This window comes from Sorex fumeus, unplaced genomic scaffold (assembly GCF_029834395.1).
Source record: "Sorex fumeus unplaced genomic scaffold, SorFum_2.1 ptg000078l, whole genome shotgun sequence".
Lineage (NCBI taxonomy): Eukaryota > Metazoa > Chordata > Mammalia > Eulipotyphla > Soricidae > Sorex > Sorex fumeus.
The window spans coordinates 3185886-3205335 of NW_026606135.1; the positions used below are offsets into that span (position 1 = coordinate 3185886).

At 42.3% G+C, this 19450-nt stretch overlaps 1 protein-coding gene across 1 annotated transcript in view; it reads left to right on the forward strand.

Annotated features, from left to right (window-relative positions):
* The window catches only part of SHLD2 (shieldin complex subunit 2), a 29476-nt gene extending 18908 nt beyond the window's left edge, over window positions 1–10568 (forward strand). Inside the window, exons 7-8 of the mRNA XM_056130485.1 lie at window positions 8638–8753; window positions 10300–10568. Coding sequence (XP_055986460.1) covers window positions 8638–8753; window positions 10300–10481 — 298 coding nt within the window. The 3' untranslated portion in view covers window positions 10482–10568. The remainder of the gene's footprint in view (window positions 1–8637; window positions 8754–10299) is intronic.
* Window positions 10569–19450: the final 8882 nt, after the last annotated feature.

The window sequence follows — 19450 nt, forward strand, 5'->3', positions numbered from 1 at the left end:
TATATGGCCTAACCTCTGAGCTGTGGACATCAATGAAATGTTTAATCATAATTTTCCCAGCTTCATATTAGAAATTATGGTTAACCAGCTCACATGATCTTTAAAAAATTTTTTTTATTTGTTGTGCTCTACAATTTACAGTAATGATAGGGTTTCATGTATACAACGATCTAACCTAGAGTATCTTCTTGCCTCCACAATTGTCCCAGCTTTTCCCTCATGCTTCCCCACTCCCAATCCTGTACAGTGGTAAACTTTTCTCTAGACCGCTTCTTAGATTTTGTTGCTCTTGATCTTTTAGTTTCTTTTTCTGTTTCTTTTTATCTCACACATGAGAGCAGTCATTCTATGTCTGTTCTTTTCCATCTGAGTAATTTCACTCAGCATGATATTCTCCAGATCCATCCACATGGCAGCAAATTGCATGATTTCATCTTTTCTTAGAGCTGAGTAGTATTTGAAATTTTGGCAATCATGAATAGTGCTACAATAAATGTAGGAGTGCATATGTTTTTCATGAACTTCTTTGGGCCTTAGGATGGATACCAAGAAGTGAAATTTCTGGGTCTTATGGAAGACCAATTACTTGTTTTTGAAAAGTATCCATATTGTTCTTCCCAAAGGTTGAATTAGTCAACATTCCCATTAGCAGGGAATGATGGTTCCTTTTCCCTACAACCACACCGACACTGGTGTTTTTGTTCTCTAGATGAGAGCCAGTCTCACTGGTGTCAGGTTGTATCTCATTGTTTTGATTTTCATTTCCCTGATAAGTGATGCATATATATACATACATATGCAAGTAATGCCAAATACAGTAACTAGTGTCACAGTGGAGACGTTACCAGGCCCACTCAAGCAAAATCGATGAACAACGGGAGGACAGTAACAGTGACAGTGACATGTATGCCATCTGTATGTCTGTATGTCTCCTTTAAGGAAATTGCTGTTCATTTGTCCCTCCCATTTTTTAAAAACAATTAGTTGATTATTTTTTCGTTTCTAGTTCTTGCATGTTAACCCTTTGTCAGTGTCAGATGAGTTGTGGGCAAATATTTTCTCCCAGTCTGTGACTTCTTAGTTTGATGTAGTTCCATTTGTTTTTCTTGGCTTCCATTTGCTTGGCTTGGCTTGGCTTCCATTTCATTGTAGAATGCTCTAGATTCAGTGTCATGAAGTGTTCTGCATGTTTTCCACAGTCTAATTTATGGATCAAGGTGTTCAGTCTGCTTTGAGGTGACTTTTGTGCATGTTATAGCTATACACTTCAAGTGTATGATCATCTAATTTTTTAAAAAATTTTTATTAGTGAAACACCATGAAGTACAGTTGTAGACTTACAAATTTTTGTGCTTGGGTTTCAGCTATGCAATGATCGAGTACCCATTCTCCACCACCACTGATCCCAATATCCCTCCCATCCCCCATCCCCCCATCCCACCCTGCCTCTATGGCAGGGCATTCCCTTTTGTTCTCTCTCTCTCTCCTTTTGGGTGTTGTGGTTTGCAAAAGAGGCATTGAGTGGCAATCATGTTCGGTCTATAGTCTACTTTCAGCACTCATCTCCCATCCTGGGAGCATCCTCCCAACACCCTTTACTTGGTGCTCCCCCTCTATGTGAGCTGCCTTCTCCCCCAGCATGTGCAGCTGGCCTCCAAGCCATGGAGTGAACCTCCTGGTACCTATCTCTGCTATTCTTTGGTGTTAGACTCCAATTTTGTTATGTAATATTACCCAGATGAATGCAATATTTTGATGTCTGTCCCTCTCTTTCTGACTCACTTCACTTAGCATAATACTTTCCATGTAGTACCACTCGTATGTAAATTTCATGACTTCGTCTTTTCTAACAGCTGCATAGTATTCCATTGTGTAGATGTGCCAAAGTTTCTTTAACCAGTCATCTGTTCTCAGGCACTTGGGTTTTTTTCCAGATTTTGGCTATTGTGAAGAGTGCAACAATGAACATAGAAGTGCAGATGTCATTTCGACTGTACTTTTTTTGCCTCTCCGGGATATATTCCCAGGAGTGGTAATGCTGGGTCAAATGGGAGCTCAGTATCTAATTTCTTAAGAAACATTCATACTGTTTTCCAAAAGGGCTGAAACAGTCAGCACAGCATTCCCACCAGCAGTGAAGGATAGTCCCTTTCTCACCACATCCACACCAACACCCATTTCTTTTGTTCTTTTGGATGTGGGCCAGTCTCTGTGTTGTGTGATATCTCATTGTTGTTTTGATCTGCATCTCCCTGATGATTAGTGATGTAGAGCATTTTCTCATGTGCCTTTTAGCCATTTGATTTCTTCTTTGGGAAAGTTTCTGTTCATTTCATCACCCCATTTTCTGCATCATCTAATGTTTGATAAAGGAGCTAAGAGTATGAAGTGGAGCAAGGAAAAACCTCTTCAGCAAACAGTGCTGGGAAAATTGCCAGTTACATGTGAAAAAATTGTTTCCAGCACCATATATGATCCTCCCAACACCAGCAGAGGTCACTCCTGAGCAAAGACCCAGTTAAAAGCCCCTGAGCATTGGGTTTGGCCCTAAATACTAGCCCCCAACCCCAATAACAATGAAATAAAACAAAGTCTTGGATAACTTTATAAATTACATTCCCTTGAAAATTAAACTTGTTATTTTATATTGTGGTATCTAAGACTTAATGTCAATAATGTTCAGCTTGTTATTATAGAATACTTTCAGAACATTTATGAAACTTAGCCTGTAGACCTTATTTCCCTATACATATGCTTATATTTATTATAAATAAAGTAAATGAGTTTTGAACAAAATGTAGGGAGAAGGAGATTGAATTAAAAAGTATGGAATCGCTTTTCTGCTCCAAGCTGCTGGGTTCTGCATTAAGTCCTTGTGCTTCTGGGGCTGTGGTCGTGCTAGAGAGCCGCTCGTGGGGGCAACTGGTGACCTCGGTAGGGCATGAAGGACGGACCGGATCAAGTCTGCCAGAGGGGAAAGGGTGTTGCCCCATTCGCCCTCACTTCTCTGGAAAGAAGGATGGTGGCCGCATGGGAGCCTTGTGGACAGCAGGTATGAGCCGGGGGTGTGGGGGCGACTAAAACCTCATGGGAAGGGGGGCGTTCCAGTCCGTCCTTCACACCCTACCGAGGTCACCAGTTGCCCCCCACGAGCAGCTCTCCAGCACGGCCACAGCCCCAGAAGCACAAGGACTTAATGCAGAACCCAGCAGCTTGGAGCAGAAAAGTGAAAGGACTATGCGTTAATCCAGGCCATCATGTCTGCCCGGAGGGGAAAGGGTGTTGGTCCCTTCCACCCTCCTCCCTCTGGAAAGAAAGATGGCGGCCACATGGGAGCCTTGTGGACAGCAGGTATGAGCCGGGGGTGTGGGGGCGACTAAAACCTCATGGGAGGGGGAGCGTTCCGGTCCGTCCTTCACGCTCTACCGAGGTCACCAGTTGCCCCCCGCGAGCGGCTCTCCAGCACGGCCACGGCCCCAGAAGCACAAGGACTTAGTGCAGAACCCGGCAGCTTGGAGCAGAAAAGTGAACGGACTATGCGTTAATCCAGGCCATCATGTCTGTCCGGAGGGGAAAGGGTGTTGCCCCATTCGCCCTCTCCTCTCTGGAAAGAAAGATGGTGGCCGCATGGGAGCCTTGTGGACAGCAGGTATGAGCCGGGGGAGTGGGGGGCGACTAAAACCTCATGGGAAGGGGGGCGTTTTGGTCCGCCCTTCACGCCCTACCGAGGCTACCAGTTGCCCCCACTAACAGCTCTCCATCACGGCCACGACTCCAGAGCACAGAAACCAATTTTTTAACTATCTGACTTTCAGTAGAAATACTTCCAGGGTCAATAAGTAAAATAGCAGAAATCCAAAACCAACATTTAATTCTTGAACCCAGCTGTAGAAAGCAAATCACTTCACAATGCTTTTTCAGCATGTCTGATTTGAGGGGGGGGTAAACTCTAAATAATAGTGGTGAATCTTTTATTGAAACAATGAATCTAATTAAAGCAAATAGAGTGTTAACTAGAATTCATCTGCCCCACAGGGACTGGGAGGGGTGGGGGGTGGGGTTTTATTGGGGTTCTTCATGGTAAAAAATAAGTATTGGTAAAGGGAAATGTGTTTGATATTTGCATGACTGAGACCTAAACCTGAAAGCTTTGTAACCTTTCCCACGGTGATTCAATAAATAAATAAATAAAAAATAAAAAAGTATGGAATCCACAAAACATAATTGGAATGTATTTCTTAATCAATAGTTAAAATGTATTTCTTGTCAAGCAATAGCACAGCCAGTAAGATGTTTGCCTTGCACACGGCGGACCTGGTCGACCCAAGTTCCATTCCTTTGCCCCTCTCAGAGAGCCCAGCTAGATACCTAGAGTACCTAGCCTGAATGGCAAAGCCTGGCTAGCTACCCATGAAGTATTGATATGCCAAACACAGTAACAAGTTTCACAATGTTACTGGGCCTGCTCAAGAATAAACAACGGGGAGGACAGTGAAAGTGACAGTGATTGTTTATTAGGTAACATGTTATATTATTTTTTATGTTACCAATTAATGTAACTATGTTATTATGTTAATATGTTAATTATGGACAGATCTGTTGCCCAGTAAATATTCCTAATGGAGGGGAGAAATTTTAAATTTTCAATCTGTAGGGGCAAGAGAGATAGTACAAAAGGTAGGGTACTTTCTTTTGTTTCCCAGATGTTCCGTTGTGCCCTTCCAGGAGTGATCCCTGGGCACAGAGCCATGAGTAAGTGGTGAACACCACTGGGTATGGCTCAAAAACCAAAAACAATTTAAAAAAAAAATCTTTATTCTGGAGAGCTTCATAGATCAATATTACTCAAATAATACTCAAATAGTACTCAAATAATATAGTACAAGACATAAAAGAGTTCTGAACTATAATGTAGCACTATAGCACTGTCCTCCTGTTGTTCACGATTTGCTCAAGCAGGCCCAGTAACATCTCCATTGTGAGACTTGTTACTGTGTTTGTCATATCGAATACGTCCCGGGTAACTTGCCAGTCTCTGCCGTGGGGGCGATATAACTCTCGGTAGCTTGCCAGGCTCTCCGAGAGGGGCGGAGGAATCGAACCCAAGTCATACGGGTTGGCCGTGTGCAAGGCACACACCCTACCTCTGTGCTATCGCTCCAGCCCGCATTAAAGATGTGGTGTTAATTTTTTATATTAGTGGAATACTACATGGCTGGAGCGATAGCACAGCGGGTAGGGCATTTGCCTTGCACGTGGCCAACCCGGGTTCCTTTCCTCCGTCCCTCTCGGAGAGCCTGGCAAGCTACCAAGAGTATTCCTCCCACACGACAGAGCCTGGCAAGCTCCCCATGGCATATTTGATATGCCAAAAACAGTAACAACAAGTTTCACAATAGAGATGTTGCTGGTGCCCGCTCGAGCAAATCTATGAACAACGTGAGGACAGTGTTACAGTGCTACAGAATACTACATAGTTTTTCTAAGTAAGAGTTATTTCATTTAAAAGCTTTTAAATATTTTTTAGGGTTTGGAGAGATACTACAGTTTTGATGTACATTGGAGAGTAAATAATAATAAGGTTCAGTATGGGAAAAGTTAAGGGACTATATTGCTTTGTTTGGAGGGATGATAATGGTTTGAGTAGGACTGAGCAGGGAATGGATAAATTTAACAGTGGTTGGAAAATAGAATTGACATTAGGGATTGAATTATAGGTAAAAGGATTGAAATGTTACTGGTTATTGATAATTGGGGAATATGATTTTTGTTTATTTAATAAAATAAGCATTAATGGTACAAGTGCTAAGAGGCAAAAAACTGGAAAGTAGATGAATATATAGAAATGTAGTTCAGCCAAAGTAGTCTGAGGTAGCTCTAGAGGTATAAAATTATGATAACCTAAACTTTCCCAATTTATTTATCCCATATCTAATCTGCTGGCAAGTCCTATAAAAATTGGAAGGGGATTGTTGAGCTACACCTGCAGTCCTCAGGGCCCTTTCCTGACTCTGGCAGTGCTTGGGAACCAAACTAGGGCCGGCTGTATGCAAAGATCTTAGCTCTGGTACTATCTCTCTGGCCTTAGGTTTTATTTAAAAATTTTTTTGTAGTGATTAATTGCTATGTTTTTAATCTTTCTTAATTTAGTAGATTACAACCATGTACACCATTCGTGAGTACCAGACTCAGTGCTATGTTATTAACAACATAGCAATTAATCATCAAAAATGAACTTTATTGATTTATTTTCTGGTAACCCTATTTACCATTCCTTTAAATTTTATTGGACCAATTAATATGAAATAAATGTATTATATGCCTGCCAAGGGGGCAAGTATGGGAGGTGGGAAGGAACCTGCAGATATTAGTAGAGGAAAGGGAGTACTGGTGGTGGGCTTGGTATTGGAACATTGTATGCCTGAAACAACTTTATTATGAGCAACTTTGTAAATCACGGTGTTCCAATAAACACTTCTGAAGGGGAAAAAAGATACAAAAATCCTGGTGCAGGGAGCTTGAGCGATAGTACAGCTGGTAGGGTATTTACCTTGCACACAGCTGACCTGGGTTCAATCCTCTGTATCCCATATGGTTCTGCAAGCACCGCCAGGAGTAATTCCTGAGTGCAGATCCAGGAGTAACCTCTGAACATTGCTGGCCAAAAAAAATTTTTTTTGTAGGAGTACTGCTATTTATTCAGCCACTGATTAGCTGATTGAGTTGTGCATGAACTCCACCTTACTTTTTTTTTTCCCATTTTTTATAATTTTATTTATTGAATCACCGTGAGAGCAGTTACAAAGCTTTTGGGTCTGAGTCTCAGTCATACCCCCATCCCACACCCTTCCCCTGCCTGTGGGGCAGATGATTTCCACATTACTCTCTCTCTACTTTGATCACATTCACTATTTTGACACCAGACCCACCATTATTTGAGATTTTACCCCAACACTCAGATCTGCTGAAAAGGCAACAATAGGCAATTTGTGTTCTATTGCTGGTTATGAATAACATATGATGTCGTGTGGCTGCAGTAGGGCCATGTGGTTTTGAAATTCTGAAATTTTAACACTTAAATCTGGAGGGATTTCTGCCAAAAGCCACTGGGTTTAGAGATCTGCTCCTGAGTCTCTGGGATCATGGCCATTGAGCAGCTTGATGAGGAGCCAGAGAGGCCGTTCGTGGGCGTTGACTTGGGGTCTCGTTGGTGTGGGGAGGACAGGCCTGGCTCCACCCCCCCCCCCCCCCCCCCCCATCCCGTGAGGCCCAACAAGTTTCGTCACTGCGGGCCCAAGCCTGACTGTCCAATGGCCTCTGGAGCATGACAGTCACCAAGAGGGAGCAGGCGGAGGGACAACACCCTTTCCTCCCTGGGGTGGCCCGGCAACAGTAATGTACTGTGGAGTCCGGATGCATTTCTGCCAAAAGCCACTGGGTTTTGAGATTTGTTTCTGAGTCTCTGGGATCATGGCCATTAAGCAGCTTGATCAGGAGCCAGAGAGGCCATTCGTGGGCGATGACTTGGGGTCTCGTTGGGGTGGGGAGGACAAGCCCGGCTCCACCCTCATCCCGTGAGGCCCTGTGTGTCTCGTCACTGGGGGCCCAAATGTGACTATCCAGTGGCCTCAGACAGATGGCGGCCACTGGGCCGCCAGGGGGAACAGGCCAAGGCACGAAACCTATTCCCACCTGGGTTGGCCCAGCACCGGTAGCCTACTGCAGAGACCAGACGCATTTCTACCTAAAGCCACTGGGTTCTGAGATTCGTTTCTGAGTCTCTGGGATCATGTCTATTAAGCAGTTCAATCAGGAACCAAAGAGGCCTTGCCTCCAATTATATAGCTGAGCCGGAGGTGGTTTGTGGGTGTGTTTCCCACATACCTAACTTTTGGCCGTTTACTTTCTTGGTAAACTTTGCCCCAAGTTTTTGGGGTCTGGCCAAAGGCACAGCAGCAATTTTGGGGTATCTGGAAGTCTGAAGGCGCCACGAGGCTGCTGATGCACTCGCCTCACAGGTACAGATTGACCTGCTGGCGGCACCATACCCCCGGCCAAAAAATTTTTAAAAAATAAAAATCCTGGTACGGTACGGTTTTCTGCACTGAGTAGGGAAGGAAAAGTGCCCAGGATTAAAAAGGCTCTTGGGGATCTATTCCTATTTATTAGAGAAATATTAAGATTGCTTTCCATAGAGGTGGAACCAGATTACATTCTCACCAACAGTGGATGAAGGTCCCTTTCTTACCATGAGAAACCATTATAAATAGCATTATAAACCAAAAAATTAAATTAAAAAATATTTTTAAACCTACCATATAAAATAAATCAAATATTCTTTTTTGTTTTATTATAGTTCAGATAACATGGGTGCAATGGTGTTAACATTTATGCTTTAGGTACCCAAGATACTTCACCTTCACTATCAACAAAGTTCTGAAAACCTGGTCCTTGCGTCACATCCAGTCCATCTCTAAATTTTGTTTCCTGAGTCCCTTCCCCCACTTTTTGGTAACCTCAGTTCTGTAGTCAAAGTTCCAAGAATTTGTTTTTATTTGGTGCTCTCTATTCAGAAGTTGTATTGCATCTATGCATTTCCATATTTGAAATTTTTTTGATATATTAATTTCTTTGTAGGTCAGCTTTAATGACCATCAGTGATGAAAAAGAGAAGGTTTGCGTCCATGTGGGATCCAAGTTGATAGAGAAGATTCTTCTCAACATTCCTCCTGACTGGCACAACAGAATTATAGGTAATTTATTAACAGACCTTTGAGAGGTTGTTTTAATAAAACCTTTCAGTTCAGAACTGTAGCTAGAATTTTGGAACAAAAAGAACATGGTTCTATAAGCTAAGAGTGTTTTTCTTTTCTTTACCTATAAATGTGAAATGATCATTCAGCTTGAGTAAAACATAAGACCATTTAAGTTGGAAAGTAAGGCTTGTCCTATATCTACTTCAGTACACGAAGAGAAAATAGGCACCAAATTACCCTCTCACTTTAATCCCAAATTGGTTAAAAAAAAAAGGGGGCCCTGCTAGCACCTTGGTTTTTTTGACACTTAAATAAATGTGTGACAGTATATATTTGAAGATAATCTATTGTCAGTGGAGTGGATTTGTATCACCTTCAGCTGTGATCTAGGTAGTATAGTGGCCAACAGCAAAGAGAGAAACAAATTAAAACCTTGTCAGTTGATCAAACTCTATACCTTTCCTCAAGTGTCAGACTATCATGGTTGCAGGTTTAGTTGGTCACACTGTCTCCTAATAGTGGATGAAATAGCAGGGGATTTTGGCAGTGGATCCTCCCCAGTAGTGTTTGGGAGTTCAGAGGGCAACTTCCTGTGATACTTAGCTCAGTGGTACATGCTTGACAGTTCAGTGCTCAAGCCCGATAGTGCTAAGGAGCCACGACCACTCCTGACATGTGTCTACTCATTTTTTCTTTAATTCTTTCTTTTGGTGAAGGGGTGGGGAGTGAGGGCAGCTGAGGGCTCACTCCTGTCTCTGCACTCAGAGATCACTGCTGGTGGGCTGGGGCACCAACCTTCCAAGCAGAGTGTGACCTGAGACCCCCAAGGATGTCTGTCAAGGTCTTTTTTTTTTTTTTAACCATGGTTTAAAGGGAAGTGTTGGGGCAGGGTGGGTGTCAGGGTGACATGATGGGGTGGCTAGGGGCTCTTGCTGGTCCTGATTGACACGTGCAGGAGTTGCTGTTGGTAGTCTCTGGCCACTGACTGCGTAGACTGTGTGGGAGGGGTATGTAAGCCCCAGTTAAGTAGGCTGAAAAATCTCTGACTGATATTTGTTGGTTTTTCCATTTCCCTGGTGCTTATTTAACCTGCCCACATTACTATCAGTTCAAACTGTGTTATCTGTACATTTTTTCTCCATGTTCAGCAGGAATTGTGTGTCATCATTCTAGAGTTCCTATAGCAGCTTGTGACCATTAAGAGAAGAGACAGAAATTTAGGGCTAGGGCTAGAGTACAGCGGTAGGGCCATTGCCTAGTACACGAATCACCCAGGTTTGATCCCTGACACCACATATGGTTTCCAATCCCTGCCAGGAGAGAGCAATGAGTGTGGAGCTAAGCAACTGAATATAGCTAGGTGTGGCCCTAAAACAAACAAACAAAACAACCAAAAAAGGAAAAAAGAAAAGAAAAAAGATCATTTTAAAGTAAGTTTGGGCTTGGAAAACCAAGGGCACATTGAACCTTTCATTGCTTGCCTTTCTATTAAACTGGAAGGGACACCAAGAACTCTGTTTGTGTGTATTTTAATTTTCCTTAGCCCCTTCATCAGAGGTCACCTACGGCATGGTGGTTGCAGACTTGTTCCACTCCTTGGTGGTGGGCAGCGGGACACCTTGTACAGTGAAGGTGCAGAGCCTTTTTGTCTTAGATGAAAACAGCTACCCATTGCAACAAGATTTCACCCTGCTGGATTTTTATCCTGACAGTCCTGTCACATGAAAAGAACCCAGGAACATCAAGGAAGAAGGTACTGAAGTGATCTGTTTTTTAAGTAAATGAGTTTTTCTTTGAGTTTTTAAATAAATATATTTTTGTAATAAAATTATATTAAATATATAAATTAAACTTTTTAAAAAAATCATCTGTGAGTGTATTTTTTTTTTGGTTTGTTTGTTTTTTTACTCTTGCCCTTTCAGCTTCTAGGAAATGATCTAGCAATAAAAGTAGTATGTAGCAGTTCTCTAGGAATTAGAGGATCTATTTATTCCTGACTCCATTCTAGGTACCATAAAATACGGGGGGTATAAATATACCACAGTCTCTCAGGTGTTGTTTTTCTGCTATACTCGCAACTCTGGGTTTTCTTTTCATATTATTCTAGTAAATTATCATCTGAAATAATTTTCTTGATTATAATAACTATACAGGTATGTGAATTAGTTCATCACACCTGTTTTAACAAGTTCAGGATAAACATGTCTTTCCTTTTCTTTCCTTTTCCTGGATGGGCCTCTGTGCTAAATTGTATTTTAAGTCTTGGGTTCTTTTTTGTTTGTGGAAAGGTTCTGATATTCAAGTGGGATGACAAGATTGTACATAGGTCCACTCTATAGACATTTGCCAGGAGTCCACCACATGGTCACTGTCACTGTCCTCCTGTTGTTCATCTATTTGCTCGAGTGGGCCCAGTAACGATATCCATTGTGACACTTGTTACTGTGTTTGGCATATCGAATACGTCACGGGTAGCTTGCCAGGCTTTGTCGTGCAGGCGAAATACTCTCGGTAGCTTGCCGGGCTCTCTGAGAGGGGCTGAGGAATCAAACCTGGGCTGGCCAGGTCAACCACATGCAAGGCAAACACCCTACTGCTGTGCTATCACTCCAGCCCGAGATAGGCATGGGTAATACAAAGTAGTTAAGAAAGCCTGCCTTCTGTGAGTTAGGCAAGCTGTTTAAGAAGTACTTAAAATTGTATCAGTACTAGTATTAAGTCTATGAGGAAGGCAAAGGAGGGAAGGAAGAACTTACCTCTTGGTTGCAAGTATTGTGCAAGAACAGTTTGTCTACAAATTTTAATAGAAAAACATTTCATAATTATATATATTAAAAACTTTTGTGATTTTTCTCACAAAACTTTTTCATAAGTTGTTGAAAATTAATATTACTATAGATTGAGAATAACCTAGTTGACCATGTGAAATGTTTTATAGAAGAAATTATCTAATTTCTTATAATAATATTGAGTAAAATGTTTTATTTTACTCTGTCACTGTCACTGTCCTCCCTTTGTTCATCAATTTGCTCGAGCGGGCCCAGTAACATTGTGAGACTTGTTACTGTGTTTGGCGTATCAAATACGGCATGAGTAGCTTGCTAGGCTTTGCTGTGCGGGCGAGATACTCTCAGTAGCTTGCCAGGCTCTCCGAGAGGGGTAGAGGAATTGAACTTGGGTCAGCCATGTTAGCTGCCTGCAAGGCAATCTCCCTACCCACTGTGCTACGCTCCAACCCATTTTACTCTTAAAAAAAAAAAAGACAATTTAAATGTCTGCTTTTTAGATGGGCTGGAGCGATAGCACAGCGGGTAGGGCGTTTGCCTTGCATGAGACCGACCTGGCTTCTATTCCTCCGTCCCTTTTGGAGAGCCTGGCAAGCTACTGAGAGTTTCCCAACTGCACAGCAAAGCCTGGCAAGCTACCCCTGACGTATTCGATATGCCAAAAATAGTGAAAACAAGTTTCACACTGGAGATGTTACTGGTGCCCGCTCGAGCAAATCCAGGAACAACGGGAGGACAGTGCTATGGTGCTACAGTTATTTTAGATGATGAAATGGTTTCTTAGAGAGTTTCTAGATATTGTAATACCTATCATGAATCAGAAGGACTTGAACAAAGAGTTCCTCTATTTTAGTGTCAGCTGGGGAAAGATATATGAGAGAAATGAGGTAAGCCAGTTGTCCTTCTGTCTTTGGAGGTTTTGAAACTCTATTGTTATTAAGAAGATCATTATACCCACTTAAGTAATATATTTGCAAAGGGCAACCTCTTTGTTTACACATTGTTAAGGAATTTATGATACTTTTCAATCTCATCCTCAGCTTTATAGTTTTTGGAAAAGTTTTAAAAGCCCATTAAAGTAAACTTACTAATAAGGATTCACTGTAGAAAACTCAAGACACTGTAGGCATTAAATTGGAACTAGAGAGGTAGTACAGGGATTAAGGTGCTTGACTTGCAAACAGCTGACCCCTGACACTGCATATGGTCCCCTGAATGCTGCCAGGAGTGATCCCTGAGCACTGCAAGTGAGGTCCCCAAATAACAACAAATAGATATTAAAATAATTTGTTGTGGAGGTGGGGGGGGTGTTGGGGGGGAATAGCCAAAGTCTGTAGTGCTTGGGATGATTCTCAGCAGTGCTTGGGGCTATGGATGCTGGGAATCAATGGATGCACCGTATACAGGGCAACTGCCTTGACTACAGTACTGTCTCACCAGCCCCCACCATTGGTTACTTTCTATGTAACTCATTCTCATAGGTAAGAGGTAATGTCTCTTTAAAATTTATTTTTGACTTTAGGGGCTGGAGAGAGGACAGTGGGGAGAGCACTTGCCTTGCACGAGGCCACCCAGGCTCTATCCCCAGCATTCCATATGGTCTCCTGAGGACCACCAGGAGTAAGCCCTGAGCACAACTGTGATCCAAATATAAAAACAAAAAAGATATAACTAGAAGTTTGTACCTTTTGACCACCTTTACTCTTTTCACTTCCCTTCCCTTCCCTCAGGCAACCACTATACTGACTGCTTTTTTTTTTTTTAAGGAATAGTTTTAAGGGGCTGATCGATAGCACAGAGGGTAGGGCATTTGCCTTGCATGCGGTCGACCCGGGTTCGATTCCCAGCATCCCATATGGTTCCCCGAGCACTACCAGGAGTAATTCCTGAGTGCAGAGCCAGGAGTAACCCCTGAGCATCGCCGGGTGTGACCCAAAAAGCAAAAAAATAAAAACAAAAAAAATAGTTTTAGTTCACAGCAAATTGGAGGGAAAGATACATTTTTCACAAATCTGTCTCCACATAGGTTTGCCCAACTTTAATGGTACCTTTGTTTATAACTAATGGATTCACATTGATGTTTCATAATTACCCAAAACCCATGACTTGCATGTTGATTTACTCTTGTTGCTATGTATTGTATGTACAATGACATGCTCTTGTGTCTTAAGGCATTTTTGCAGCTATGTTTAAAAGGTGTTTTTTCTGTAGTTTTTTTTTTTTATTATAAAAAGAACATGTTAGTCTGGGGAGATAGCTCAATATATTGGAGCACATGTTTTGGACCTGGTTTGGACCCCATCACATGATTCTGAGCAGCAGCAGAAGAAATTCCTAAGCACAGAATCCCAAACACCATCAGATTTGGCCCCAAAGCAAAAACCAAAAGAAAAGAAAAATGAAAACAAGAACACATATTCTGTTGCCTGTTTGTGTATTTCTTAGGTTGTGTTTACTCATCAAATTAGTCAAATAATCTATAGTTCTAGCTTTACTGATTCTTAAATCTAATTTTCTATTCATTATTGAGAGGTTAAAGTCTCCCATTATGATATTCGATTTATTTGGGGGTTGGGGCCAAATTATGATTTATTTGGGATTGGGGAGCCACTGGCCACACCTAGTTTTCTTTCTTTTTTTCAGTGTGTACTGACATTTTATTAGACTCATACTCAAATGGCTTGAACATTATCACTATGAAAAGTGCTCTAGCACTCAAAATGGAATATCGTTCTCATTATTCCTTACACATTTTAACTTCCTGGTAGTCTACAGTTTTTCATCATGCCAACCTTTGTGTAATTACTCATATAATTGCATCCTTGTGTATTTACTTTCATTTGTCATACATTTTATATTCCTTTTTCTCTCCTTTGTTGCCTTATTTTACATTACTTCATTTTCCTTTTATTCCATCTTTCCCTACCCATTAGTTGCTACCCACACAGTAATTGCTTTAGTTTTTCCCTAGAGGTTACAATTTATATCTATTATTCATTATAGTCTAATACAATATTTTTATTATTGTCATTCTGATCTTAGAATGCTCTATGTCCATTCTCATTTTCATGTTCGATTGATATTATTCACCTTAATTCCACATATAAGTTTACATTGTATAGAACATAACTATTATTTCTTTACTCAAACAATACTCCTTTATATTCATTCACATATTCCATCTTTTTTAAAAATTCTTTCTTGAATTTGGGGGGATTCCATCTGATCATTTTCCTTTTGCCTGAAGAACTCACTTTAGTATTTTTTTTCTCACTTTTTGGGTCACACCCAGGAGTGCTCAGGGCTTATTCCTGATTGTGAACTTAGAGATCCCTCCTGGCGGGATTCAGGGAACTGGCTATATGTAGTGTTTGTTATGGAACCTGGGTCAGCTGCATGCAAGGTAAGTGTCCTACTCACTGTACTATCTCTTCTACCCCATTTTAGTATTTCTTTTAGTGGACATCTACTGGCAGAAATTTTTCTCACTTTTTGAATGTAAATTTATACTTAAAATTTATTTTCTTTTTGTTTTCTTTTGAGGCCACAGCTGGTAGTGTTCAGGGGATCATATGCAGTGGCCGGGATTGAACTCTAGTTGGCCATGTGCAACACAAGCACCTTACCTACTGTATTATTTCTCTGCTCCTCAAATTCAGTTTCAGAGTATGTTGCTGGGACCAGAAAAATGCCTTGCATATAGTAGCTAATTCTAATTCAGTGCCAGGTTCCACATAGGGTCCCTTGAGCACAACCAAGAGTGGTCCCTCAGCACAGAGCCAAGGGTAAGCCCTAAGTACAGCCAGGTGTGACTCAAAAGCAGTATATTGTTGACAGGGAATTCCCAGTTTACACACTCCCTTTTTTCAGCCATTAACAAATGGTATACATTGTTCTCATAAAATTGTATACATCGTATTTCAACTGACAAGTGAGTAATCAACTGCCACTACTTCTCTTTCGAAAGAACTGTCTCCATACCTCCTTGTCTTCTTTTAATATTTTCTGTTTATTTTTTAACAATTTAAAGATAATTTACTTTTATAAGTTTTCTCTGTATTTATTCTGCTCAAAGTGGGGGGTCATAAAGTTTCATCAGTTTTGAAAATATTGTGGCTTATATCTCTTCAGATATGATTTCTGCCCCATTCTTCATCTCTTATTCTGAGACTCCAACTCCACACGTGTTGTCTCTTTCCACCATTTCCCACAGGACTCTAAGGCTCATTGCTGTTCTTTTTATACCCAGCCATTGCTATTCTTTCTATATTTGTATAGTTTCAATAAATATTTCTTCTCCGAAATGTAACGGTAACTCACTTATGTGATAAGTCTTTCAGTCCAGTGATAGTATTTTGTTAATTTCCATTTGAGGTTTTGTTAGAGATTCTGATTCCATGAAAAATACCTCTTTGTCAGTCAGGTCTGACTATCATAATGCCAACATCTAAATCATTTGTGTCTGTTTTATTATGTCGTCCCTCCCTGTTTCTTAGTATACTTAATAACTTTGTTATTGAATGCACCATTATGAGCTATTAGGAGTCATCTATCCCAAGAGAGGGTTTCCTGTATTTACTGGGAGACTTACAACAAGTACAGAGGCTGCCTGCTCCCCCTAGGCGGCTCGGTGGCTGCCATCCTCCAGAAGCCATTGGACAGTCAGGTTTGGGCCCTCAGTGACGAGACACGTGGGGCCTTATGGGATGGAGGTGGAGCCGGCCCTTACTTCCCCACCCCAGCAGGACCCCAAGTCATCACCCACGAACAGCCTCTCTGGCTCCTGACAAGCTGCTTAATGGCCGTGATTCAAGAGACTCAGAAACAAACCTTGGAACCCAGTGGCTTTTGGCAGAAATGCGTCCACACCCACAGTAGGTTACTGTTGCTGGGCCACCCCAGGGGGGGAAAGGGTGTTGTCCCTCCGCCTGCTCCCCCTAGGCAGCTCAGTGGCCGCCATCCTCCAGAGGCCACTGGACAGTCAGGTTTGGGCCCTCAGTGACGAGACATGTGGGGCCTCATGGGATGGGGGTGGAGCCGGCCCTTTCCTCCCCATCCCAACAAGACCCCGAGTTGCCGCCCATGAATGGCCTTTCTGGTTCCCGATCAAGCTGCTGAACGGCCATGATCCCAGAGACTCAGGAACAAATCTCGGAACCCAGCAGGTTTTGGCAGAAATCCCTCCAGATTTAATTGTTAAAATTTGGAATTTCAAAATCGTGCAGCCACTGCTGTAGCCATGCGACATCATATGTTATTCATATCCAGCAATAGAAAACAACTTTTCCATTGTTGCCTCTTCGGTAGATCTGAGTGTTGGGGTAAAATCCCCAACAATAATGGTGGGTCTGGTGTCAAAATATTGAATGTGATCTAAGTAGAGAGAGAGTAATGTGGAAATCATCTGTCCCACAGGTAGGGTGAGGGTGTGGGATGGGGGTATACTGGGGTTTTTGGTGGTGGAGAATGGGCACTGGTGAAGTTACGGGTGTTTCATTGTATGACCGAGACTTAAACCCGAAAGCTTTGTAACTGCTCTCACGGTGATTCAATAAATAAAATTATAAAAAATGAAAAAATAAAGTAAGGTGGAGTTCATGCCCAATTCAATCAGCTAATCAGTGGCTGAATAAATAGCAGTACTCCTACATAAAAAAAAAAGTACAGAGGGAGGGAGAGAGAGAGAGATCCACTTTAATCCAATCTGGTATTAAACTGACTGTAGACTTTACACTGGTATTTACCTATTTCCAAACATTTTGTTTGTACTTTAGAACACACTCAACTGTGCTCAGGGATCACTCCTGGCAGCAGTGCTCAGGGGACCATATGGGGTGCTGGGGATAGAACCCAGATAGGCTTCATGCAAGGCAGTTGTCTTACCCACTGTGCCTTCTTTCTGGCTCCTAAAGCCAGTTTTAATTTATTTTTTAAAATGTTCTTGAATCACCATGAAATACACAGTTACAAAGTTGCTCATGATTGAGTTCCAGTCATGCATTGTTTCAACACCTACCCCTTCACTAATGTATATTTCCCACCACCAATGTCCCCAGTTTCCCTCCCACGACCCTCCTGACCCACCTCACCCTCCACCAACCCCCTGCTCTAGCCTGCCTCTATGACAGGCATTTTCGGCATTTTCTCTCTCTCTCGCTCTCTCTCTCCCCCCCCTTCTCCTGGAGGTCCTAGCCAGTGTAATTAATATTACAATCTTCGATCCTAAACTCTAATGAAATTTGAAATTTTTTTTTACTCTGTGTGTGTGTGTTAGGATTATGATTATAAAATCATGTCACTTAAAAGCACTAGGTCTTTTTTTTTTCTTTCCTCACTTGGCGGTGCTCAGGGATCATTACTGGTTACTACTCAGGGGACCCCCCCCCCCCCGACTCGAAGAGCCCAGCAAGCTACCAAGAGTATCCTGCCTGCACAGCAGAGCCTGGCAAGTTCCCTGTGGCATATTCAATATGCCGAAAACAGTAACAACAGGTCTCACGATGGAGACGTTACTGGTGCCCACTCGAGCAAATCGATGAACAACGGGAGGACAGTGCTACAGTGCAGTACTACTCAGGGGATCATATATGACACCAGGGCTTGAAACAGGATTGGCTACATACAAGTCTAGTACCTTACCCTCTATACTATATATCTGGTCCATAAAAATACTGTTTTACTTCTTTGCAGTCTGGGTGCCTATTACTTCATTTTCTTGACCACTTACCCAACCACTGAAATATAGCAAAAATTACAGCAGGCATAAATTGGTATAAAGAAAGATGGTGCACTCAAATAAAATCAAATTCTATACTAGCAAGGGCTATACAAGGCTATACAAGGGCTATACAAGGGCTGGAGCAATAGCACAGCGGGTAGGGCGTTTGCCTTACACGCGGCCAACATGGCCGACCCGAGTTCGATTCCTCCGCCCCTCTCGGAGAGCCTGGCAAGCTACCGAGAGTATTCGATATGCCAGACACAGTAACAACAAAGTCTCCAATGGAGACGTTACTGGGCCCGCTCGAGCAAATCGATGATCAACGGGAGGGCCTTTGTTCTTTGTTCTTGTTCTATACTAGCAATTAAAATGTAACATCACCAAGAATAAGTCTAATGAAAGGTATGCAAGAACATTTTACTGAAACCCACAGAACAATTTTAGGAAAACTTGAGGGGAACATGAACAGATGGAGGGACACAGCAGGTTTAGTAGGCTAAAGATTCAGTTTTGTAAAGATGTCAAATGGCCTGCCTGATCTGTGCACTTCATGAAATATCAAATTCTAGCCCTCTTCTAGTGTGGAAATAGGTAAATTTATTCTAAGTGGCTCTATGGAAATGTGAAGGACCTTCCTGTGGAAGTCACTTTTAACATTTGAAACATCCCAGGCCAGCTTCCTCTGGTTTGTGGGAAGCACTTGTGTGTTTTTGCCTTGGCTTTGTCAATAGACAGGAGTTAGACAATACAGCAACCCTTTCTTCCTCCTCTTCAGGAGAGACGTGATCATCTTGTTCACTGAGATTCTCCAGTTTGAGTCCGACACCCCAATCCACCTTATCCTGCAAAGGGGCTTTGTTTATTTATTTATTTGCTTTTTAGGTCACACCTGGCGATGCACAGGGGTTACTCCTGGCTCTTCACTCAGGAATTACTCCTGGCAGTGCTAGGGGGATCATACGGGATGTTGGGAATTAAGCCCAGGTTATCTGCATGCAAGGCAAACGCCCTACCCGCTGTGCTATTGCTGCAGCCCCGTCCTGCAAAGGGGCTTTGTACCACATTTTCCAACTGGTCCGGGAGAGTGTATCAGCAGGCATGGACCTCACCTTGGCATGTGAGCACCACTGTCTCAGTACTCCAGGTGGAATGGAAACAGTCCCATTGTGGTAGACTGCTATGTGAAC